Source organism: Salvelinus sp. IW2-2015, linkage group LG1, assembly GCF_002910315.2.
Source record: "Salvelinus sp. IW2-2015 linkage group LG1, ASM291031v2, whole genome shotgun sequence".
Taxonomy (NCBI): domain Eukaryota; kingdom Metazoa; phylum Chordata; class Actinopteri; order Salmoniformes; family Salmonidae; genus Salvelinus; species Salvelinus sp. IW2-2015.
Genome location: NC_036838.1, coordinates 47,363,003 through 47,388,794, shown reverse-complemented (window position 1 = coordinate 47,388,794; position 25,792 = coordinate 47,363,003). Strand labels below are relative to the sequence as shown.

The window sequence follows — 25,792 nt, the reverse complement described above, 5'->3', positions numbered from 1 at the left end:
GTAATAAATAAAAAAGTATACCAGTTTCATTTAAGAACCAAAAAATGGACAGCTCTGCCATATAGATTGCAAAATAGTTGAATAGATTTTTGATGTACCGATTCCATGTTTATGAACTGATTAGTTTTTCAATTTACATTTTTATACAAAATTCCTGCAACCAATAGAATGTTATATATATATAATATATATATATATATATACAGTGGGGAGAACAAGTATTTGTTACACTGCCGATTTTGCAGGTTTTCCTACTTACAAAGCATGTAGAGGTCTGTAATTTTTATCATAGGTACACTTCAACTGTGAGAGACCGAATCTAAAACAAAAATCCAGAAAATCACATTGTATGATTTTTAAGTAATTAATTTGCATTTTATTGCATGACATAAGTATTTGATCACCTACCAACAGGTAAGAATTCCGGCTCTCACAGACCTGTTAGTTTTTCTTTAAGAAGCCCTCCTGTTCTCCACTCATTACCTGTATTAACTGCACCTGTTTGAACTCGTTACCTGTATAAAAGACACCTGTCCACACACTCATCAACAGGACTCCAACCTCTCCACAATGGCAAGACCAGAGAGCTGTGTAAGGACATCAGGGATAATATTGTAGACCTGCACAAGGTGGGTGGCTACAGGACAATAGGCAAGCAGCTTGGTGAGAAGGCAACAACTGTTGGCGCAAAAATTAGAAAATGGAAGAAGTTCAAGATGACGGTCAATCACCCTCGGTCTGGGGCTCCATGCAAGATCTCACCTCGTGGGGCATCAATGATCATGAGAAGGTGAGGATCAGCCCAGAACTACATGGCAGGACCTGGTCAATGACCTGAAGAGAGCTGGACCACAGTCTCAAAGAAAACCATTAGTAACACACTACGCCGTCATGGATTAAAATCCTGCAGCGCACGCAAGGTCCCCCTGCTCAAGCCAGCGCATGTCCAGGCCCGTCTGAAGTTTGCCAATGACCATCTGGATGATCCAGAGGAGGAATGGGAGAAGGTCATGTGGTCTGATGAGACAAAAATATAGCTTTTTGGTCTAAACTCCACTCGTCTTGTTTGGAGGAAGAAGAAGGATGAGTAAAACCCCAAGAACACCATCCCAACCGTGAAGCATGGAGGTGGAAATCATTCTTTGGGGATGCTTTTCTGCAAAGGGGACAGGATGACTGCACCGTATTGAGGGGAGGTTGGATGGGGCCATGTATCGCGAGATCTTGGCCAACAACCTCCTTCCCTCAGTAAAATCATTGAAGATGGGTCGTGGCTGGGTCTTCCAGCATGACAACGACCCGAAACACACAGCCAGGGCAACTAAGGAGTGGCTTCCGTAAGAAGCATCTCAAGGTCCTGGAGTGGCCTAGCCAGTCTCCAGACCTGAACCCAATAGAAAATCTTTGGARGGAGCTGAAAGTCCGTATTGCCCAGCGACAGCCCCGAAACCTGAAGGATCTGGAGAATGTCTGTATGGAGGAGTGGGCCAAAATCCCTGCTGCAGTGTGTGCAAACCTGGTCAAGAACTACAGGAAAAGTATGATCTCTGTAATTGCAAAGAAAGGTTTCTGTACCAAATATTAAGTTCTGCTTTTCTGATGTATCAAATTCTTATGTCATGCAATAAAATGCAAATTAATTGCTTAAAAATCATACAATGTGATTTTTGTGGATTCCGTCTCACAGTTGAAGTGTACCTATGATAAGAATTACAGACCTCTACATGCTTTGTAAGTAGGAAAACCTGCAAAATCGGCAGTGTGTCAAATACTTGTTCTCCCCACTGTATATGGGGATACAACCATCTCAGCTCTGCAGATTTTGCTGCGAAGAAACAGAATCATTAGATCACTTGTTTTGGTACTGTCATACATAGCTTGTTTTTGGTCGCAGGTTCAGGAATGGCTGAAGAATTGCAACATTTACCTGGAGCTAACTCTGCAGATAGCACTGCTGGGTGTTTTAAAAAGTCATAACCAATCGATCAATAATATACTAATACTCTTAGCAAAAAAATGTATCTTTATTTTACAATATGTAGAATCTATAGAAAGGTTCAGAACTTTTGGGAAATGTCACAGCAAAGTAAAAAAAAAAAATATTGCAATTCCAAAACTGGATAGTGTTCAGTGATGGGAGGGGTTGAGTGGAGCTGAATGATGGGACTAAAAACAAACAAAAAGTCTGTAAAATGTATATAGTATGTATAAGTTGGAAGTAGAAGCCTACAGTGCATTCAGAAAGCATTCAGAACCTTTGACTTTTTCCACATTTTGTTACGTTAGTCTTATTCTAAAATTGATTAAACTCTATTTTCCTCATCAATCTACACACAATACACCATAATGACAAAGCAAAAACAGGTTTTTAGAAATCTCTTCACATTTATAAAAAATAAATTGCTATTACATTTACATACGTATTCAGACCCTTTACTCAGTACTTTGTTAAAGCACCTTTGGCAGCGATTACAGCCTCAAGTCTTCTTGGGTATGACGCTACAAGCTTGGCACACCTGTATGGGAGAGTTTCCCATTCTTCCCTGCAGATCCTCAAGCTCTGGTGTGGTTCTTGGTCACCTCCCTGACCAAGGCACTTCTCCCCCGATTGCTCAGTTTGGCTGGGCGGCCAGCTCTAGGAAGAGTCTTGGTGGTTCCAAACTTCTTCTATTTAAGAATGATGGAGGCCACTGTGTTCTTTGGCACCTTCAATCCTGCATAAATGTTTTGGTACCCTTCCCCAGRTCTGTGCCTCGACACAATCCTGTCTCTGAGCTCCTTTGACCTCATGGCTTGGTTTTTGCTCTACTCCTTATATAGACAGGTGTGTGCCTTTCCAAATCATGTCCAGTCATTGACATGTACCAGGCTGGACTGTTGTAGAAACTTCTCAAGATGATCAATGAAAACAGGATGCACCTGAGCTCAATTTCAAGTCTCACAGCAAAGGGTCTGAATACTTATGTAAAAAAGTTTTTTTTTTTTTTTTTTTTTGCATACATTTCTAAAAACCTGTTTTCGCTCTGTCACAATGGGGTATTGTGTGTAGATGTTTTATTTTATTTTTATTTCATCAATTTAGAATAAGGCTGTAACATAACAACATTTTGAAAATGTCCAGGTTTCTGAATACTTTCCAAAGGCACTGTAAGTGTAGTTGTCCATTAGTTTACTCCAGTTATGGGAGCATGGTAGGGTTAGGGGAAAATAAAGGAATATATTTAAAATATTTAAAAAATATATATAAAATATTTACTAATAAAATATGAGGGATTGGAAATTGTACAGACAATTCCATTGATTGAAATACATTCCTCACCTTTTCTAGCCGCGATGGTTCATATTCCTGTAGCCACAACAAATTACCATCTGCATCTCTCATTTAGTTGGGTATGTAAATAGGTAGACTATGTATTTCAAGTTTGATGGATGTGATCCCATAGGCAGTGTGGTTTATAGCCTACAGAAGAATTTGACAGTTGATCTTTTAGTTTGAAGTTTGTATGCTACTGTACTACTGAATTATTTTGAGTAGCCTAGACAATGTTTCAGAATTTGTGGATAATCCAGCATATTTAGGTTGGGGGAAAAAACTATGCAAATCTTTTTTGAATTCAAACATTGTTTTCTCTTTCAGAAACTGTCACAGTCCTTTGCCAAATACAGCATAAATTACTGAATAAAAAACAAAAAATTCTGCCAACACATTAAATAGACCGTAGCTTACGTAAAATATTTGACAGGATATTTGACAGGACATTTGTTCCGGCGCCGAAAAGAGTGGCCGCCTCGCTTCGTGTTCCTTGGAAAATATGCAGTATTTTGTTTTTTTACGTGTTATTTCTTACATCGGTACCCCGGTAATCTTAGGTTTCATTACATACAGTCGGAGAGACTACTGAATATACGATTAACGTCAACTCATCATCGTTCCTACAGAGAATATGACTTTCCCGAAACGATCCAGTGTTTTGCCTTCCACACAATACAATGGATCTGATCCCAGCCGGCGACCCTGTGCGACGCCGAAAAAGGGAAAACGTGGCGGTCTCGTGGTCAGCTTCGGAGACGGGCACATCGCGCTCCACTCCCTAGCATACTACTCGCCAATGTCCAGTCTCTTGACAATAAGGTTGATGAAATCCGAGCACGGGTAGCATTCCAGAGAGACATCAGGGATTGCAACGTGCTCTGCTTCACGGAAACATGGCTAACTCAAGGGACGCTAACGAGAGCGGTGCAGCCAGCTCGGTTTCTTCATGCATCGCGCCGACAGAAACAAACATCTTCCGGTAAGAAGAGGGGCGGGGTATGCCTTATGATTAACGAGAAGTGGTGTGATCATCATAACAACAACACAAGAACTCAAGTCGTTCTGTTCACCTGATCTAGAACTCCTCACAATCAAATGTCGACCGCATATCACCAAGGGAATTCTCGTCAATCATATCACAGCCGTTACATTCCCCCCCAAGCAGACACATCGATGGCCCGAACGAACTTTATCTGACTCTTTGTTACTGGAAACCACACACCCTGAGGCTGCATTCATCGTAGCTGGGGATTTTAACAAGGCTAATCTAAAAACAAAAACTCCCAAATTCTATCAGCATATCGATTGTCTACCAGGGCTGGAAAAACACTAGACCATTGTGTATACTAATTTCCGCGACGCTTATAAGGCCCCCCCCGCCCCCTTTCGGAAAGCTGACCACGACTCCATTTTGTTGATTCCTGCCTACAAACAGAAACTCAAAACAACAAGTCCCGCGCTCAGGTCTGTTCAACGCTGGTCCGACCAATCTGAATCCACGCTTCAAGACTGCTTCGATCACGCGGAGTGAATATGTTCCGCATCGCGTCCAACACAATATTGACGAATATGCTGATTCGGTGAGCGAGTTCATTAGGAAGTGCATTGACGATGTTGTACCCACAGCAACGATAAAAACATTCCCAAACCAGAAACCGTGGATTGACGGCAGCATTCGCGTGAAACTGAAAGCGCGAACCACTGCTTTTAACCAGGGCAAGGTGACCGGAAGCATGACCGAATACAAACAGTGTAGCTATTCTCTCCGCAAGGCAATCAAACAGGCTAAGTCTCAGTACAGAGACAAAATCGAGTCGAAATTCAACAGCTCAGACACAAGAGGTATGTGCAGGTCTACAGTCAATCACGGATTACAAAAAGAAAACCAGCCCCGTCGAGGACCAGGATGTCTTGCTCCCAGACAGGCTAAACAACTTTTTGCCCGCTTGTGAGACAATACAGTGCCACTGACACGGCCCCCTACCAAAACCTGCGGGCTCTCCTCACTGCAGCCGAGGTGAGTAAAACATTTAAACGTGTTAACCCTCGCAGGCTGCAGGCCCAGACGGCATTCCCAGCCGCGTCCTCAGAGCATGCGCAGACCAGCTGGCTGGTGTGTTTACGGACATATTCAATCAATCCTTATCCCAGTCTGCTGTTCCCACATGCTTCAAGAGGGCCACCATTGTTTCTGTTCCCAAGAAAAGCTAAGGTAACTGAGCAAACGACACCGCCCCGTAGCACTCACTCCGTCATCATGAAGTGCTTTGAGAGACTAGTCAAGGACCAATCACCTCCACCCTACCGGACACCCTAGACCCACTCCAATTGCTTACCGACCCAATAGGTCCACAGACGACGCAATCGCAACCACACTGCACACTGCCCTAACCCATCTGGACAAGAGGAATACCACTGTGAGAATGCTGTTCATCGATTACAGCTCAGCATTTAACACCATAGTACCCTCCAAACTCGTCATCAAGCTCGAGCCCTGGGTCTCGACCCCGCCCTGTGCAACTGGGTCCTGGACTTCCTGACGGGCCGCCCCCAGTGGTGAGGGAGGTAACAACATCTCCACCCCGCTGATCTCAACACTGGGGCCCCACAAGGGTGCGTTCTGAGCCCTCTCCTGTACTCCCTGTTCACCCACGACTGCGTGGCCATGCACGCCTCCAACTCAATCACAAGTTTGCGGATGACACACATGGTAGGCTTGATCACCAACAACGACGAGACGCCTACAGGGAGGAGGTGAGGGCCCTCGGAGTGTGGTGTCAGGAAAATAACCTCATACTCAACGTCAACAAAACAAAGGAGAATGATTGTGGACTTCAGGAAACAGCAGAGGGAGCACCCCCCTATCCACATCGACGGGTCAGTAGTGGAGAAGGTGGAAAGTTTTAAGTTCCTCCGGTGTACACATCACGGACAAACTGAATTGGTCCACCCACACAGACAGCGTTGTGAAGAAGGCGCAGCAGCGCCTCTTCAACCTCAGGAGGCTGAAGAAATTCGGCTTGTCACCAAAAGCACTCACAAACTTCTACAGATGCACAATCGAGAGCATCCTGTCGGGCTGTATCACCGCCTGGTACGGCAACTGCTCCGCCACAACCGTAAGGCTCTCCAGAGGGTAGTGAGGTCCGCAGAACGCATCACCAGGGGCAAACTACCTGCCCTCCAGGACACCTACACCACCCGATGTCACAGGAAGGCCATAAAGATCATCAAGGACAACAACCACCCAAGCCACTGCCTGTTCACCCCGCTATCATCCAGAAGCGCGAGGTCAGTACAGGTGCATCAAGCAGGGACCGAGAGACTGAAAAACAGCTTCTATCTCAAGGCCATCAGACTGTTAAACAGCCACCACTAACATTTAGCGGCCGCTGCCAACATACTGACTCAACTCCAGCCACTTTAAAAATGGGAATTGATGGAAATTATGTAAAAATGTACCACTAGCCACTTTAACAATGCCACTTAATACAATGTTTACATACCCTACATTACCCATCTCATATGTATATACTGTACTCTATATCATCTACTGCATCTTGCCATCTTTATGTAATACATGTACCACTAGCCACTTTAAACTATGCCACTTTATGTTTACATACCCTACAGTACTCATCTCATATGTATATACCGTACTCTATACCATCTACTGCATCTGCCATGCCGCTTCTGTACCACCACTCATTCATATATCTTTATGTACATATTCTTATCCCTTTACACTTGTGTGTGTGTGTAAGGTATAGTTGTGAATATGTTAGGTTAGATTACTGTTGGTTATTACTGCATTGTCGGAACTAGAAGCACAAGCATTTCGCTACACTCGCATTAACATCTGCTAACCATGTGTATGTGACTAATAAAATTTGATTTGATTTGATTTGATTTGAGGATGGGTAGGCTGCAGTATAGCTGTGCGATAGGAGTCCGAAATCATAAACCTATTTCATTTCAGAGCCTATACCAAGTCAGGACATTTTAACCCAATAATCTATTGATAAACAACATTTTAAACAATAATTGGTCCTTTGCATAGAAGCGTGGACTGTAGCCTACTTTTTAATGGTTTCCAATATACAATCAATCTTGCAGAATGCATGGATAGGCACTTGCTATAGGCAGCATGCATGTTTAGTTTGAAAAAGTCACTGCAAAATATCAAAACATTCTGCCCACACCTCATAGTGTAACGCCTGTCGTCGGAAGGAGTGGACCAAAGCGCAGCGTGAAAAGTGTTCATGATTTTTTATTTATCAAAACACTCGAACAAAATAACAAAGTGAAAAAACAAAACAGTTCTGTCAGGTGCAGTCACTAAACAGAAAATAACTACTCACAAAACACAGGTGGGAAAAAAACAGCCTAAGTATGATTCCCAATCAGAGACAACGATAGACAGCTGCCTCTGATTGGGAACCACACTCTGCCAAAAAACAAAGAAATAGAAACCATAGAATGCCCACCCTAATCACACCCTGACCTAACCAAAATAGAGAATAAAAACCTCTCTATGGCCAGGGCATGACACATAGCCATGGGAAGTAGGGGGTGTGGTCAGAATGGTTTGATATTTTGCAGTGACTTTTTCAAACTAAACAATGTTTTAATAATTTTTTATTCTATTTTCACAAAAGTAGTGCATTGGGCTTCTACTAGTCCTGTATTAGCGGACCGATTTAGCTGTCTGTAGCGTGGGCAAAAAAAAAAAAAGATGTATGTATTCTTTTCAGAAATGGCACATGCAGATATTTTGTGACATTTATGCAACGGTTATTAATGAGTCCTGGTCCTGAGTGCAGCTGATTGTAACTGGTAGAGTACAATGTGAGGTAGCCTGCTGGGTGTCAGAGCTTCTAAGTGTGAGACAGTCGTACTGTCTTCAGATGGCCTTGGCCCCTGTGTGCCACAACTGGGCTGGGGTGTCTCTGTGCTCTCTGGCCCTGGCTGGAGTGACAGGGCCGTTTCTTTTCATTCCCCCAGGCTACTGCAGCCTCTCTGGGGCCTGGCTGGGCACGATGCTGATCTGTGTGGCTGACTCGTGTCGGCTCCAGTTTGGAAAATGTCAGCTCTGCTCTGCCTGATTAGGGCATTGATCGGACACTGTGGTGGAGTGCCTACACACTGTCCCCTTGGTGGAGGAAAGAGGCCTGGCAGGGGACCATGCATGGCTCTGGGCATCTACAGGGGCTTAGGGTTTCTATACGTATCCAGGGGACTGAGTGTCACTCTCTCAACATGAGGAAGTGGTTCAGCACTAGGGGCTACTTCTGGAGAAACCTTAGCCATACTCTGTTTGGCATATCTGGTGGCAAATATGTATATGGATGTTTCTTTTGAGGGTTTGTGTGTGACTGTATTTCATGTGTCATGAGTGGATCATATTGGTCAAGGTGTAAATTTGTATTGTATGTCCATGTGACTTTGTGTTTAATACAGTGTATTTAGCAGGAGCTCTGTGCTCCATCTTCCTCAGAGAGCTGCAGTGAATGGGAAGGAGTCTCTCTGGGTTAAATGTGAGTCAGTGGCTGTTTGATGGAGATTGTTAGTGACAGGGTAACCACTGTGGTCAGTACCAGACTGACAGGCTGGAACACAAACCACAGAACAAATACGGAAAGTGCTGGTGCAGTGCTCATTCACACTTGCTTTCTCTTTCTCAAATGTTCAGTCTACCCTGTCTAACACACACTGCTCAAACACACACAGCTCAAACACACACCGCTCATTCTCCATTAATGTTTGGCTAGTAAAAATGTTACCTTACATTTCCGTTGTCAATGTCAGTAACGTCCCCATTTGGGTTGGCCATTTCTTTCAACAAAGATTCGAGAACAAACTCGGTTTCTCTCAAACTCCGAACAGTGACCATTGGACAACCATTTTAGTTTTAATTTTACCTTTTTGGTGAAATGCTAGCCATTGAGTTCTGATAGCCTGTAGCCTTTTGCTCTTTCTGCAGTCTCTGGTAAAAAAAACGGCCTCATTCAGTACCTGTAAAAAGGATCTAATTTTACCTCAGTTTCCAGCGGTGCTCTGTTCTTATGGCCCTAGATGCCTTTCAACACTTCCCATTAAAGTCGAAGGGCTTAGGCCCGTGGGAAAAGCACTGCTGTTGTTCTGCTTGGTGGAAGAAGAAGGCTTATTTCCTTTCAGAGGTGGACTCTTTAATCTAACAGACTTCTGTTCAGCAGATCTATAGGAGTCATTAGAGACCCCTTTTTCTGGCTTGTTGGGGCAACCATACTGACGGGAGGGAGAGGATGTGTGTCGGTGTGCCTTGCGAGTGTGTTTGCATATGTGTGTGCTTAGATCAACTTCTCTCAACTCTCAGGTGATGAACAAAGTGCTGCAGGACAGCATGTCCCATTTTCCCTACTGTGTGAGAGTGCCACCTGCTGTTAGGCTTAACTCACCTTTCCCTGCTCAGAGTCAGGATACCCACTGGACAGCAGCTATCTAGGACTACTGATACCTTGATGTGGCTGAGTCACCGTGAGGCAGTCTGGGGAGAGTGTAAAGGGTCTATTACTGCAGTGCACTATGAGAAAAGATGGTATTGATATTTCATTATGACTGTAATAAAGAGCAGCCCATATTGAGTTTTTATTCATAGAGCTGGTCTAGTTCAGGTTAACATGTGGAGCGAGTCCTAATGACTCTGCAGAACTTTAAATGAGTCTGGGCGAGTTTAAGTGCTTTAAAACGCCTCTCTGGATCACCTGACCTGACTATTAAACACACTGCTCCCTGAGCAGAGAGAGAGAGAGAGAGAATTGATTTTCCCCCAGCTTTTTACTGACGTCCATCAGGGTTCACTAGATGGCCCCATGGGTTCCACCATCAATGCTTCTGGGATTCAGGTCCTGACCCCAGAGCTGTTATAGGCTGTGCTCTCAACAGTGCAGAACTGGCCCAGTGATAGCAGATAGCAGGGCTGCTGAATGGTGGAAGGCTGGACACAGCAGGCTAGGATGGGCTTCCCTCTCCTCTCCTCTTCACATTGACTGACCTGTCCTTGACGTCCAGTCTCCACACCAGCACCATAGGGGGTTTAGCCAGATGGATTAATGAGAGCAGAGAGGAGCGGTGTCTCTGAGAGGCCTACAGGGAGAGAACAGGGGAGACTGGAGAGCGAGAGAGGGAGACACTATCGCTGCACTGATAGACAGTGAACCTTCAGCACCATGGACAGCCGAAGTGTGTGTGTGTGTGTGTGCGTGCGTGCGTGCGTGCGTGCGTGCGTGCGTGCGTGCGTGCGTGCGTGCGTGCGTGCGTGCGTGCGTGCGTGCGTGCGTGCGTGCGTGTGTGTGTGTGTGTGTGTGTGAGTGAGTGAGTGAGTGAGTGAGTGAGTGATAGAGAATGACAAAATAGAGAGGAGAGAACAATGACTCAATGTGCTGTGTCTTCTCTACTGTCAGATGTCATGATTGACTGTTCTTTCAATGGCGGTCGGTGCTGTAGCACTGCCTCTAGCTATTCTCTCTAACTGGGCTAAACAATGTCCATTCACTCTCTATAATATTTGCAGCACAGTTGTTCTTCTTAAAGTGCCGGCACCTCCATTAGAATGAGTGATGATCAGAGCTGCTCAGAGAGTTGAAAGCAGGGCTTGTAGGCTGTAATGGATGAGCATTTCACTCTCGCTCATAGCTCCCTCACTTTCTAAGCCTTCACTCTTGTGTGTGTGTGCTGTCTCTTATACACATCTAGATGTGTATAAGAGACAGGTGTGTGTGTGTGTGTGTCAGGCTCAGAGCTATTAATGCTGGCAGGGGTGCTGTGTCAGAGCTGCAAATGTGATACTCCTCTTCTATGCTGCAATGGTGCAAACTGTTTGTGTGAATATATGCTTTTATGTGAGATGAGGGGGTGTGACAGTGCAGTTACAGCCCCCACATACTCTGAAAGATTATTCATTCACCCACTTGATCTGATGTGTCTTTCCAGAAAGTGTCCCAGTACATCATCATCGTCCAGGCCACGGACATGGAGGGGAACCTGAACTTTGGCCTGTCCAACACGGCCACCGCCCTCATCTCTGTGACCGACATCAACGACAACCCTCCCGAGCTGACCGCCAGGACGGTGAGTCACCTGTCCACCCCAGGACTGACCTCTACTGTAGGGCCACACATTTGTCTTCATGACAGGATAACATCAGCTGATGGATATTCAACAAGGCAGTGCCCCAACTCTGCTGTAGATGCAGTCCATGTGTCTGATGCTATCTTAGAGAACATAAGGTCATGGCTCTTTGACAGGAGGGTAGAGAGCTGTACAGATGAGAGGTACAGAGACATGTGGAGAGATAAACAGTAGGCAAAGAAAAACAGGTCTAAAAATAGGGAGAAGAAAGGGGACAAAGGGAAAGAGAGAAAGAGGAAGCTACTGAAGTTAAGGGGGAGTGGTACGGAGCAACATGGAGGGACAGAAAGGGAGGGGGGATAGAGAATGATCATAGGCATTCTATTTGGTGATGGTAGAAGCCCTCGCTCTTCTGGTGACCATGGTTTGCCTGCAGGCGTCTGGCCCCAGTCCCATACACATCCGCACTGGAGGCAGCCTGTCTTCCGTATTGTGTGTGTGTGTGTTTGTGTGTGTGTGTGTGTGTGTCAAAAGGGAGGAGTAGTCTGTCTCTCCCTTCGTTGGTTTCTCTTTCTCTCTCTTTCTCCCTCTCTCTTCTCTTTCTGTCTGTGTGTCCATCCATCTGCAGAGAGAGGAGTGTGCCAGGCAAGCAGCAGCGTAGTTCCAGCCGGATGCTCTGATAAGAGGCCCCAGCTGTCACAGACTAGCCCACTGAACAACGCCTCGCCTCGGACCACTCTGTCCTGTCTCTCTCACTCCCCTCTCACAGGGGAACACTCAAACTTCCACAGGCACACACACATGCACTGCCTTGCCACACTCCTCTCCACTCCACATGGTCTCTACTCTCTCCACAACAGCCTCTGTCTGCTGTTGTAGGCCCTGGTGTATCAGACATGGTGTTGGGTGGAGAGAGAGTGTTGAGTATCCTCACTGCCTCAGTGTTTAGAACCGCATGGCATTGCAAGATAGATAACACATTATAATAGCAAACAAACCAGGATGACAAAGAAGGAGAAAGAAACAAACTTTGGCAACATGGTTTAGAACACATGGTTTGGAACACAAGTGTCAAACTGTGTGTTCCAATAGTAACAGATGGATGGGCCTCTGTTGTGGAGGGACAGTGGTTATGTTGGTGTAGACTGCAGAAGACAGGAGAGGGAGGAAGAGAAGAGGAGTGGGGACAGGAGAGGACATGTTAGTCATAGAGACAGCTGTCTTACTGTCTTACTGCTGTGTTTGACACACAGACAGCTTTACTCGTGGCACACACATACACAGACAGAAACAAACACACTCCATTTTCCTAGCAGATTCTCTGTTGCTTTGTTTGTCAACCCCTTTTCTTCTCTTCCCACACAGCAAACTCCACTTGGAGCAGTTCAGTAATTATTTGTGTATGACAGACACAGGAAAGAATGTGCATCTCTCAATGGGAGATGGAGAGAAAACATAAGCACACTAATTAAGTAAAATTGCTTGCGGGGGCGTAATCCAAGCAGATATATTGCTTCTAATTTGAAAAAAGACAAATGTTTTATTCATTTCAGAACATGGGCATGAATATGAGTGTGATGTTTGTCATTATGTGAAAAACAAAAAGACAATGGTACTTGCCACAACTCATTAGGCTGCATTCAGCGACTGTATAATCTCTCTCTCCTAGTGTTATGGTGGTGTGATCTAATCAAGTGCATTACACTCAAACTAAACTCTATAATCCTGTCGACATTTTCAATTCACATCCATAATGGTGAGTGTTTGGAGCTGTGGTCTGTAGGTTCATATGTTAAAATCTCAGCCAGATAGATTCCAGTATGCCTTGATTTCATGCTATTCCTGGTTTACCTGTAGAACCTCTGTCTAACAGACTAGTTTTACTGAAACGTATTACTGAAGGACAGTTAGTGGCATGATTGTTAGCACAACACTAAGTGTGACTATTAGTGATAGTAGACGTACCACTGCATGTGGCACTTGTGTGACGTGAAAAACAGAAATTAAGTGTGTTGGTGTTGCCAATGCCTAGGGCTCCTTTACCATCACAATGAGGATATAATAACCATTAAAACACATTTAACTGTGCACCATTCTACTCAGAGAGAAGAATTTCAAGAGTTGTTTTTAAGGGCATTTTTATTCACAATTCTTGCTAACATTATTGCCTTTTTGTTCCTGTTGTTGTTTTCAACCAATACTATGCTTCTATTGAGAACATTAAAAGAGCCCATAGATTCATGCTGAGTTGCTGATCCTCTTGTGAGAAAGGGGAAACATAATGCAGTACTACTCTCTGAAACAGCAGTGTTCTCTTTTTCCAGGCTCAATTCTTATATTATTCAGTTATTCTCAATTCAGTCTCCAACTCTGTGGTTAAAAGCAGTTCAGTGGTTGGGGTCTATTTAATTTTGAACTAGATGGATTCCGTTCCAATTCAACCTGAATTGGAGTTTACTAAAGCATTCTGATTGCACTTTTATCCTCTTGCCTTTATGAACCCATGTTGGGAGCTCCAGTTCCCTAACTAGTAACCAATGGAGGTTCCCTTTGGGATCTGTTTTTCTCTGGCTGCTTATCAGACATACCACCTGTTACTTTCAATGGTGAGGACATCTACCCAGAGCCCATTATCCAATTAGAAAGGTTTTTAAAACCACATGTCATTCTGGCTCACCCCCTCTCTCTCCCAATGTTGTCAGACAAGCTTGGAAAGTTTTTTTCCTGTCTGTGTTGAAGCTCGGGATGAAAATGAAATAGAGGAGCCCACACACTACAGATAATGTGCATATTACATTTTTTCTGTGCTTAGCGGCGTGGCGATGCTGCGGGGGACAGGGGGCAAGAAGGAGGAAGAGGGGGAGGGGGATTTGGATGCAGCCACAGCGCCACGATGAAGTCATTAGATGGAACAGCAGCTGCCAGTCACACACCATAAACCAGTTAACGCATCACAAGAGGAAACACAGATTATTGTCTGACAATGACAGCTGTGTGTGTGTGTACAGTATGTGTTGTGTGTTTGTGTTTCTTGATTAATAAAGAGACTGCTGCAGAATGTAACTTTGCGATGTTAGTTGGACTAGATTCCTGTACAGTAGGTTTTTGTGTATGCTGTTTCTGCTGAGTTTCCTCTATCATTTATTGAGACTATAGTTAGTTATAGTTTTAGATTGGAATATAATGAAGATCGTTACCCAAAGATGGTCCATGCAATCTATTTAATTGCATTACTTATTTAACTGCTTAATTGGTAAATGCGCAGAATTAAATGTAAATGTATAAACACTTAATTGAACAAATCCATTGGTTTAAATAAATATTTCCACACAGACATTCAGCAGTATAAGGAACGGAATGGCTATAATGAAAACAGTGTGTCTATTATCCAAATTCTTACAAATATCTCACTTACTCCCTCCCTCCCTCACACCCTCTCTCTGTCTGTAGTTTTCGGGGGAGGTCCCAGAGAACAGTGTGAATGTGGTGGTGGCCAACCTGACAGTGATTGACAGGGATCAGCCCCACAGTCATAACTGGGCTGCCCAGTACCGCATCGCCAGCGGAGACCCCCAGGGTCACTTTCTCATCCGCACCAACCCTGTCAACAACGACGGCATGGTCACTGTGGTCAAGGTAGGGGACTCATTTACTGTTTTACATAAACAACTCCAAGTGCTTTGGTTCCATATTGATATGGGTGCATTTGAGTTGTTATTTAACTTTGCCTTCTCTCACTCTCAACCTCCCTCCCTACATATCTTTCTCCCCCACCCTCCTCCAGCCGGTGGACTATGAGCAGAACAGGGCCTTCATGCTGACTGTGATAGTCTCTAACAAGGCCCCCCTGGCCAGTGGGATCCAGTCTTCTCTCCAGTCTTCAGCGGGGGTCACCATCTCCGTACAGGACGTCAACGAATCCCCTGTCTTCCCCACCAACCCCAAGTCCATCCGTTTTGAGGAGGGTGTCCCTGCAGGCACCACACTCACCGTGTTTGCTGCCCAAGACCCTGACCTCTTCATCCAGCAAACTGTCAGGTACTGAATGTTCACTGTTTTAGAATAGATGCTGATGGTATTTTGCATGGATTTGCTCTCTCGTGAGGCTGAAACACTGCAATCCCTAACTGAACCGCTCCCAAAACCAAGGTCCAATAAATTCCTGTTGCCTGGCGACAAGAGAAAAGGTTCAATCGTAATGAGCTGGACTGTGTGTCCAGCCACACTTTCTTTCTCTACCCCTGTTTCTCTCCATCTCTCTCCTCATCGATCCCTCTATTGCTTGCATCCGGGGCCATACTCCCTGAGTGGGGTGGCATGGTGCTGTCTCTAAATCGACCCAGTGGGCCTCCCTGGAGAGAACTCCCACATACTCACCGGGTCAAAGGTCACTGAGCAACTCTAGCCACTCCATCCCCAGATTCAGCACCAATCAATTCCACTCTAAATTCAGCCTAACACCCGTACACAAAGGCAATCTGGAAATGTTAGAGAATTGATGCGGTGCAGGCAAACAAATAAACTCTAAAAACACCAGTTCTTCTCATAAATGGAGAACTTACTCTTTCACTGTTATTTTGTCTTCTGAGAGCCACAAAACTCGTCTTCTTCTCTCGCCTTCCTCTCTCTCTAACTCAATCCTTTCTCAGTCTCTTTCTTTCTCTTTTATTGATGAGAAGTCAGCGCTCCCGTCTTCTCCAGAGATGTTGTGGCAGCAGACAGGCAGTTCATGTTTGGACTCCACTGGCTGATTCACTTTAGTGACCTTGCCCGACAGATGACGTGAGGATCTACAGTGTGTGCGCACCAGAAGAGACTCCTCTTCCTTTCTCCTGCCCCATGCCTCCTCCTCCCTTCGTTCTCGCTCATCTAGAGGGGAAGGAAGAGGAGAGGAGAGGAAAGAGTTGGACAGGGTCTGATTTGCCAGCTGATTTCACTTTCAGACTGAAGGGAAGTGGTGGCATGCGTGGATGGATCATAGATCTTCCCCAACAGCTGTGTGTCCTTCTCCCTGTGCCAGCCTCTGCCAGCTGGGTGTCAGAGAGAGGCTTGAGTGCCCCTGGGGTGACACCGTGGCATGGGAAGAGATGACAGGGCCTCTCATGCCAACTAGAGACCTCTGTTTCACCTGTCAAGGGACACCAAATCCAAACTGTCTTCCAAGTCTGTTGGCATGACTCTCTCTAACTCTCAAGTTCCTGTTATTTTGCCTTCTATTCTGTTGTTGATATCCCCATGAAGGAACACCAAATCGAAACATTGATATGTATCTATCTGTCTTTACCTCCCTCCATCCCTTGGAGTGCAGGATTTCCATGGTTGCAGGAGTCTAAATGTGGCAGAGTGTGTTTCATTAGCGGGAGATAGATTTAGCTGCCTAGCTGCCATAATCTCCCACACATCTCGTTGGCACTCGCTAACCTGTGTCATCCTCCAGCGTGTCCTCTAATTAGACTCATCATAATCATCAGCAGCAGCAGCATCAAACTTCCTCCCACCAGGCACCTGATCTCTCTATACCTCTGTCTCTATATTTGCACTATATATACAAAGTATGTGGACACTCCATCAAATTAGTGGATTCGGCTATTTCAGCCACACCTGTTGCTGACAGGTGTATAAAACTGAGCACACAGCCATGCAATCTCCATAGACAAACATTGGCAGTAGAATGGCCTTACTGAAAAGCTCAGTGACTTTCAACGTGGCACTGTCATACTGTAGGATGCTACCAAATTCCCTGCTAGAGCTGCCCCGGTCAACTGTAAATTCTGTTATTGTGAAGTGGAAATGTCTACGAGCAACAACGGCTTAGCCACGAAGTGAGAGGCCACAGAAGCTCATAGAACGGGACCCCCAAGTGCTGAAGTGTAAAAATCGTCTGTCCTTGGTTGCGACACTTACTACCGAGTTCCAAACTGCCTCTGGAAGCAATGTCAACACAAAAACTGTTAGTCGGAAGCTTCATGAAATGGGTTTCCATGGTTGAGCAGCCACACACAAGCCTAAGATCACCATGGGCAATGCCAAGCATCGGCTGGAGTGGTTTAAAGCTCGCCACCATTGGAATCTGGAGCAGTGGAAACACGTTATCTGTACTGATGAATCACGCTTCACCATCTGGCAGTCAGACGGACGAATCTGGGTTTGGCGGATGCCAGGAGAACGCTACCTGCCCGAATGCATAGTGACAACTGTAAAGTTTGGTGGATGAGGAATAATGGTCTGGGGCTATATTTCATGGTTCGGGCTAGGCCCCTTATTTCCAGTGAAAGGAAATCTTAACGCTACAGCATTCAATGACATTCTAGACGATTGTGCGTCCAACTTTGTGGCAATAGTTTGAAGAAGGCCATTTCCTGTTTCAGCATGACAATTGCCACAATCACAAAGCTAGGTCCATACAGAAATGGTTTGTCGAGATCGGTGTGGAAGAACTTGACTGGCCTGCACACAGCCCTGACCTCAACCCCATCGAACACCTTTGGGATGAATTGGAACACCGACTGCGAGCCAGGCCTAATCACCCAACATCAGTGCTCGTCCTCAGTAATGCTCTTGTGGCTGAATGGAAGCAAGTCCCCGCAGCAATGTTTCAACATCTAGTGGAAAGGCTCTTATAGCAGCAAAGGGGAGACTCCATTTAATGCTCATGCTTTTGGAATGAGCTGTCCGACGAGCGGCTGTACACATACTTTTTGTCATGTAGTGTATCTTTCCATCTCTCCACACTGTGACAAATGCCTTTTAACGGAATAATCACATTGATTTACCTTGATTTATGGAGACAAATATAGACCTATACTTTTGAATTCATGTGGCAGTGTTACCTGCATGAAAGTAAGCTCCTGTATCTCTAATTAATATCTCCACTTACATAGTCATTAGCTTGTGCAAATTGCTCTTCATTTGTTGTTAGCTGTCAACTTTGCCTGGCAAAACGAAGCTGCAAGAATACCATACTGCTTCCTGATGACGCAATCTCAATCGCACTCCACACCTCCCTTTCTCACATGGACAAAGGAACACCGATGTGAGAATGCTGTTCATCGACTACAGCTCAGTGTTCAACACCATAGTGCCCACAAAACGCATCACTAAGCTAAGAACTCTGGGACTTAACACCTCCCTCTGCAACTGGATCCTGGACTTCCTGACGGGCCACCACCAGGTGGTAAGAGTAGGCAACAACACGTCTGCCACGCTGATCCTTAACACTGGGGCTCCTCAGGGGTGTGTACTTAGTCCCCTCCTGTATTCCCTGTTCACCCACGACTGCGTGGCCTAACACGACTCCAACATCATCATTAAGTTTGCTGACGACACAACAGTGGTAGGTCTGATCACCGACAAGGATAAGATATAGAGGCCTATAGAGAGGAGGTCAGAGAACTGGCAGTGTGGTGCCAGGACAACAACCTCTCCCTCAATGTGAGCAAGACAAAGGAGCTGATCGTGGACTACAGGAAAAGTTAAGATTAGATACAGGGTATTCACCAATTCTACTTCTATTTGTACTGAAGGATATATTAAGCCATTAACACTATGGGATTAGATATGTTGTAAAAGTTTCTACTGTGTCTGCAGGTACTCCAAGCTGTCTGACCCCGCTAACTGGCTGAGGATCAACAGGACCAATGGTCAGATCACCACCATGGCTGTGCTGGACAGGGAGTCTATGTACGTCAGGAACAACATCTATGAGGCCACCTTCCTGGCTGCCGACAATGGTAAGTCTGGTAAGTGAGTGTGTGTGCATGTGGTAATTCTGTGTGTGTGTGTGTGTGTCTGTCCTCATGTGTGTATGTGTGCATGCGTACTGCATCAGTGTGTATGTTGCCTGCTAAATGCATCCCTTGTGTACTGTGGAGAGGAGTGAAATATCTGTCTAAATGTGCCACAGGTGAGTGCTGTCGAAGCTGCTATAGCGATCGGTGAAGTACTCTAAAACCAATCGCCCCATTACAAATAGAGGTGCTTACTCTCTGTGTTTGAGAGAGAGGGCACAGGTGGTGTTGTACCACAGAGATATTAAGGATTGGTTTGCGGGAATGAGGTGTGCTGCCCTCGAGTGCACAGAATTTAGGCAAGCAAGCTGTTGATTGCCTATTGATTCCAGACACCAGTCTACATGGGGATATATTCCACTTTAATTGAATTTTGCTTTTATTCATTCTGCTCCACTAAGGAAGGAGCTCAACAAAGCACCGAACCAATCACAACAGACAAGCAGTCAACGGTGTGCTCTGCTGTGCTGAGGCAATAGACCTTTACATAAAGTATCTGTAGCTCATGCAAAGCGTTACTTTGTAATAGAAAACAGAGATGGATCTCCTCAGTGTGATGAGCTTGGGTGAACTCCATTCATGCAGACAGTGCAGCATCAGTTACTTAGCAGAAATTATAAACTGGGTGGTTCGAGCCCTGAATGCTGATTGGCTGACAGCCGTGGTATATCAGACCGTATACCACATTTATTTTACGGCTCTAATTACGTTGGTAAACAGTTTATAATAGCAATAAGGCACTTCAGGTGTTTGTGATATATGGTCAATATACCACGGCTAAGGGCTGTTCTTAGGCACGACGCAACGCGGGGCTTATTGCTTAAATACTCCATGATAGTCAGTTGGCTATACAAAGTTATAGTAGTCTCATAGACTGTAGGTTAGGGAGTGTTTGTTGTCATAGGATATTGTAGGTTAGGTTGTGTTTGTTGTCACAGTATATTGTAGATTATGGTGTGTTTGTTGTCAGAGTATATTGTAGGTTAGGGTCTGTTTCGCCTCAGTGCATTTTAAAACAGCCCCTGTGTAAGGGAAATATGTGGTGCTTTCCAGTAGAGTCGTTTCATGTGTCCTCTGAGAGTGCTGAGCTCCAGACTCACGCAGAGTGAAATATTTATGTGCGGTTTCATTTGTTATGGCTGTCATCACTGGGAGCTTTTAGAACAAATGCATGCTSTATTCTTCCATCACTCTCAAACCCTCTCTCAATATTCTCTCAGCTCCCTCATTTTTCTCTTTCTCTGTTTCTTCCTCATCTCCCCTCCCTCTGTCCCTTTGCTCTCTTCTATTTTCATTCTATATCTCCACTCCAAATTAAATTCAATTGACGTCAAGTGATTTTTAGACACTGTATAACATACGGCAGCGGGAAAATGTTTTGGGGTGGGCACCCCTACTTCCTGCGGCTGTGCTGTGTATATGCATGAAGTTTCTATCGTCATCAAATGTATTGTTTGTCTCTCTCTTCCTTTCTCCCCTTCTTCCTTCTCTTCCTTATCTCCCCCCCTCTCTCTCTCCCCTCGCACCCCCCTGTCAGGTTCTCCCCCGGCCAGTGGAACAGGTACTCTGCAGATCCATCTGATAGATGTGAATGATAATGCTCCGGTGATGATGCCCAAGGAGGCCCAGTTGTGTGAACGCGCCAATCCCCGCTCCAAGGTCAACATCACAGCCTCCGATGCCGACGCTGACCCCCATGTGGGACCCTTTGTGTTCGAGCTGCCCTCCTACCCCTCCAGCGTCCGACGCAACTGGACCATCTCCCGGATCAGCGGTAAGACATGGGATCTCCGCTAGAGGTGTAGTGTGTCATAGTTCAAATTCTGTAGTCCAACATCTCTACTTGCAATTATGTTAGCACAGCTGAAAACTGTTGTTCTGATTAAATAAGCAATAAAACTGGTCTTCTTTAAACTAGTAGAGTATCTGGAGCATCAGCATTTGTGGGTTTGATTACAGGCTCAAAATGGCCAGAAACAAATAACTTTCTTCTGAAACTCGTCAGTCTATTCTTGTTCTGAGAAATGAAGGCTATTCCATGCAAGAAATTGCCAAGAAACTGAAGATCTCGTACAACGCTGTGTACTACTCCCTTCGCAGAACAGCGCAAACTGACACTAACCAGAATAGAAAGAGGAGTGGGAGGCCCCGGTGCACAACTGAGCAAGAGGACAAGTACATTAGTGTCTAGTTTGAGAAACAGACGCATCACAAGTCCTCAACTGGCAGCTTCATTAAATAGTACCCGCAAAACACCAGTCTCAACGTCAACAGTGAAGAGGCGACTCCGGGATGCTGGCCTTCTAGGCAGAGTTCCTATGTCTGTGTTCTTTTTCCCCATCTTAATCTTTTCTTTTTATTGGCCAGTCTGAGATAGGGCTTTTTCTTTGCAACTCTGTCTAGAAGGCCAGCATCCCGGAAGTCGCCTCTTCACTGTTGATGTTGAGACTGGTGTTTTGCGGGTACTATTTAATGAAGCTAGAAGAAAAAGAAACGTACACCTATTTAGGTCGAGGTGCTGGCCAGCGGAGTAGAAAACTTGAAAACAAAGGAGAGCCGCACACTCTAGGAGCTCAGATGCAAAAATGTTATGTCCAACGTTTTGACAGCCAAGCTGTCTTCATCAGGGTATAACGTTGGACATAACATTTTTGCATCTGAGCTCCTAGAGTGTGTGGCTCTCCTTTGTTTTCAAACTATTTAATGAAGCTGCCAGTCTTCATTTCTCAGAACAAGAAAAGTCTGACGACTTTCAGAAGAAAGTCCTGTTTCTGGCCATTTTGAGCCTGTAATCGAACCCACAAATGCCGATGCTCCAGATACTCAACTAGTCTAAAGAAGACCAGTTTTATTGCTTCTTTAATCAGAACAACAGTTTTCAGCTGTGCTAACATAATTGCAAACGGTTTTTCTAATGATCAATTAGCCTTTTAAAAGTATAAACTTGGATTAACTAACACAACATGCTATTGGTACACAGGAGTGATGGTTGCTGATAATGGGCCTCTGTACGACTATGTAGATATTCCATAAAAAAATCAGGCCTTTCCAGCTACAATAGTCAGTCACAACATTAACAATGTCTACACTGTATTTCTGATCAATTTGATGTTATTTTAATGGACAAAAAAATTTGCTTTTCTTTCAAAAACAAGGACATTTCTAAGTGACCCCAAACTTTGAACGGTAGTGTATATTTTTTTACCTTTATTTAACTAGGCAAGTCAGTTAAGAACAAATCCTTGTTTACAATGACAGCCTACACTGGCCAAACCCGGACGACGCTGGGCTAATTGTGCGCCGCCCTTTGGGACTCCCAATCAAGGCTTGTTGTGATACAGCCTGAAATCGAACCAGGGTGTCTGTAGTGACGCCTCTAGCACTGAGATGCAGTGCCTTAGACCTCTGTGCCACTCGGGAGCCCCACCATATGTGGTTGATGAATGCACTAACTGTAAGTCACTCTCGAAAAGAGCATCTGCTAAAGGACTGAAATGTTAAAATTTAAATGCTGTTGATTTATATTGTCTAAATCTTGTCTGATGTGTGTGTGGATGCTGGCTCCCTGTGTGTTTGCTTCTGTGTGACAGATGACATGGTGTGGTCTCAGGCTGATGGCCTGTGGTATAAAGGAGCTCTTATATGTCACTATTCTCCTAGAGAGTAAATGGCTCTGTCTCATGTTGACGTATGACTTGTGTGCTTTGTGACAGATCACATCCATTCATCTCCCTGCCCTGATAGATAAGATGTCATCTGTACATGTTGATGTAAACACCATTTCTGTTGGCAGTCCGATACTGTTGTTTTAGTTGGAAGTATTTAGTTGGAAATATACTGTTGTTTTAGTTGGAAATATACTGTTGTTTTAGTTGGAAATATACTGTTGTTTTAGTTGGAAATATGATTGGAGATATTGTGCTGCAGATGATTGCCTGCCTGCATGTCTATTTCGCTACAGTGACTACCTGTGTATTATTCTGTATGTATTTGCATGTACTGTATCTCTGCCAGTACTGCTCACATGGCCACAGATGACTACAGTAAAACTCTGGAGTGTTCAACTGTTTATTTCTACACCACTGCTATATGCTTCTAGCAGTGACTGGACATTGTGTCTGTGTGACTATGTGCAGGTGACTATGCCCAGTTGAGACTGAGGATTCCCTACCTGGATGCAGAGGTGTATGATGTTCCCATCATCGTGTCGGACTCCGGTAACCCGCCCCTCTCTAACAGGTCCATTATAAAGGTCAAGGTGTGTCCGTGTGATGACAACGGAGACTGTACTACCACCGGAGCTGTGGCTGCCTCCGGACTGGGGACCGGAGCCATCATAGCCATACTCATCTGTATCATCATACTGCTTAGTGAGTATAATACACACTTATAAACACACACGCACACACGCACACGCACACCTGTGCTGTAGGAGTCATTGTCTGTATAAACATACTACTAGGTACTGTATATCATGTACATTACATGTACATTACACACACCACCTCTGATATATCCCTGTTCACTCCTCTGTCTGGGGTGTTGTGTAACTCCTGGTGTGTTGTATTGTGGTGTGTGTTGTATGTTGCAGTCCTGGTGCTAGTGTTTGTGATGTGGATGAAGCGCAGGGAGAAGGAGCGTCAGGCCAAGCCCCTGCTGATCGACCCAGAGGATGACGTCAGAGACAACATTCTGAAGTACGACGAGGAGGGAGGAGGAGAGGAGGACCAGGTCAGTGTTATACACATTACACATGCACAAGGCTTCATCTAACAACACAGCCATAGAGATGATGGCGGTGATGACGACGACGACGACAACAATGATGATGAAGATGGCATATTTAATAACTGTGATTGCACTCAGACACTTCCTCAGTCATTCTTACAGTCCCACTGAGTCTCCTTCCTTGCTCTGTGTTGCAGGACTATGACTTGAGCCAGCTGCAGCAGCCTGAGTCTGTGGAGCACATAATCAGTAAACCAGTGGGGGTGCGCAGGGTGGACGAGAGGCCCATCATCGCTGAGTCCCAGTACCCCGTCAGACCCAGCCTGCCCCACCCTGGAGACATCGGAGACTTCATAAACGACGTACGTTAACTATTAGACATCAGAAGTAATTTATCTCAAAATACTATATAAGTGTTCCAATGTTTGAGTTTCTATACCAAGGAGCAATCACAGTGACAGCACAGTTCATAACAGCACAGTTCATAACAGCACAGTTCATAACAGCACAGTTCATAACAGCACAGTTCATAACAAACTTAGCAACAAGCATGCCATCAGTATAATCACTATTGCCTTTCTCTCCTCAGTGTTAACTAACCCTCTCTGTCTCTCTCTCTCAGGGTCTGAGGGCGGCGGACAACGACCCCACGGCCCCGCCCTATGACTCCCTGCTGGTGTTTGACTATGAGGGCAGTGGCTCCACGGCCGGCTCTGTCAGCTCCCTCAACTCCTCCAGCTCAGGAGACCAGGACTACGACTACCTCAACGACTGGGGACCCCGCTTCAAGAAGCTGGCAGACCTCTACGGCGGGGGAGACGACTGAGAGAGGGGTGTGGGTGGGGTACGGAGGGGGTCCGGGGGGAGGGATTGGGGTCAGATGCTCCTCGAAACCACAGGCAGGGCCCAAGCAGTACCACATGAGATATTCCCATAGTAGACCAGTGAGGAGAGAACGGAACCTAAGAGAATGTTCTAGAAGACGGCCTGTGACCTCACCAGGTTCTGCTGCTACTCTATTCTGGCTTTTTTAGTGGCAAGTTTTTAGTGTGTTTTGTTTCTCACTCTACTGGACATCGAGCTATCTGGGGATGCGAGACACTTCTGAGAGACAGGAGTGCTGACGCTCGTTTGGCTTGGATGATGAAAAGGAACATGATAAACTCATCTCCTTTTGGTTTAACGCTGAACACAATGTACAGAAAGACACACTTTCTCTCTCTCAACTTGAATTTCCTTAGAACAGAAGCACTGTCATTTTATAAAGTGCCTTTTGTGGTGTGTTTTGTATCGGACTCCTGCTATCTCAGGGTTGGTTGCCATTGGAGAAGTTTCGAGCGGCACACTCCCTTGTAACCTCCGCCACCCCAACCTTCATATGAGCCCCTCTCCTCTGCTCTCTGGTGTCACAAGAACTGCTGTACCCAGCAGCAACACAGATGAGAGAACCACACAACGAGGGCTGGCTGTAGGTTAAGATCAGTTATACTCCTTTTGGAGAAGTACTACTAAAGCAACCCTCTGTCAGTGATACATCACTGGGCTGATCGAAGACTTACCCAACCATCATCCGGTCAACACAACACTGACATTGGATGTGTGTATGTGTGTCTGTTTTTAAAAATGTGGGGGGTTTCTAACAAACAGAGAATGCCTGCCTTTCCTCTGTGAACCTGAGTCCAGGAGCCTATACGCTCAGATGCTTGCCTGCCCTGTACGGTTTTGTGTTGCTTTCCACACTGTAAAGCTTATGTAGGCATGATCTGAATAGTGAGATAGTATAACACAGTAAGACTTGAAATGGCTTGGAAAGAATGCACTGATAAAGAAGCATTAGAAGGATTTTTCTGGCCTT

General features: G+C 45.2%; 1 protein-coding gene across 2 annotated transcripts in view; it reads left to right on the top strand.

Moving 5' to 3' along the window:
• LOC111968723 (cadherin-4-like) overlaps nt 1-24,763 on the top strand; it is a 113,370-nt gene extending 88,607 nt beyond the window's left edge. For both annotated transcript variants that reach the window (XM_023994551.2, XM_023994559.2), the window contains exons 6-14: nt 11,285-11,422; nt 14,873-15,058; nt 15,207-15,460; nt 19,010-19,152; nt 20,747-20,983; nt 23,346-23,579; nt 23,801-23,940; nt 24,135-24,299; nt 24,560-24,763. In XM_023994551.2, the coding sequence (XP_023850319.1) occupies nt 11,285-11,422; nt 14,873-15,058; nt 15,207-15,460; nt 19,010-19,152; nt 20,747-20,983; nt 23,346-23,579; nt 23,801-23,940; nt 24,135-24,299; nt 24,560-24,763 (1,701 nt within the window). The remainder of the gene's footprint in view (nt 1-11,284; nt 11,423-14,872; nt 15,059-15,206; nt 15,461-19,009; nt 19,153-20,746; nt 20,984-23,345; nt 23,580-23,800; nt 23,941-24,134; nt 24,300-24,559) is intronic.
• Nucleotides 24,764-25,792: the final 1,029 nt, after the last annotated feature.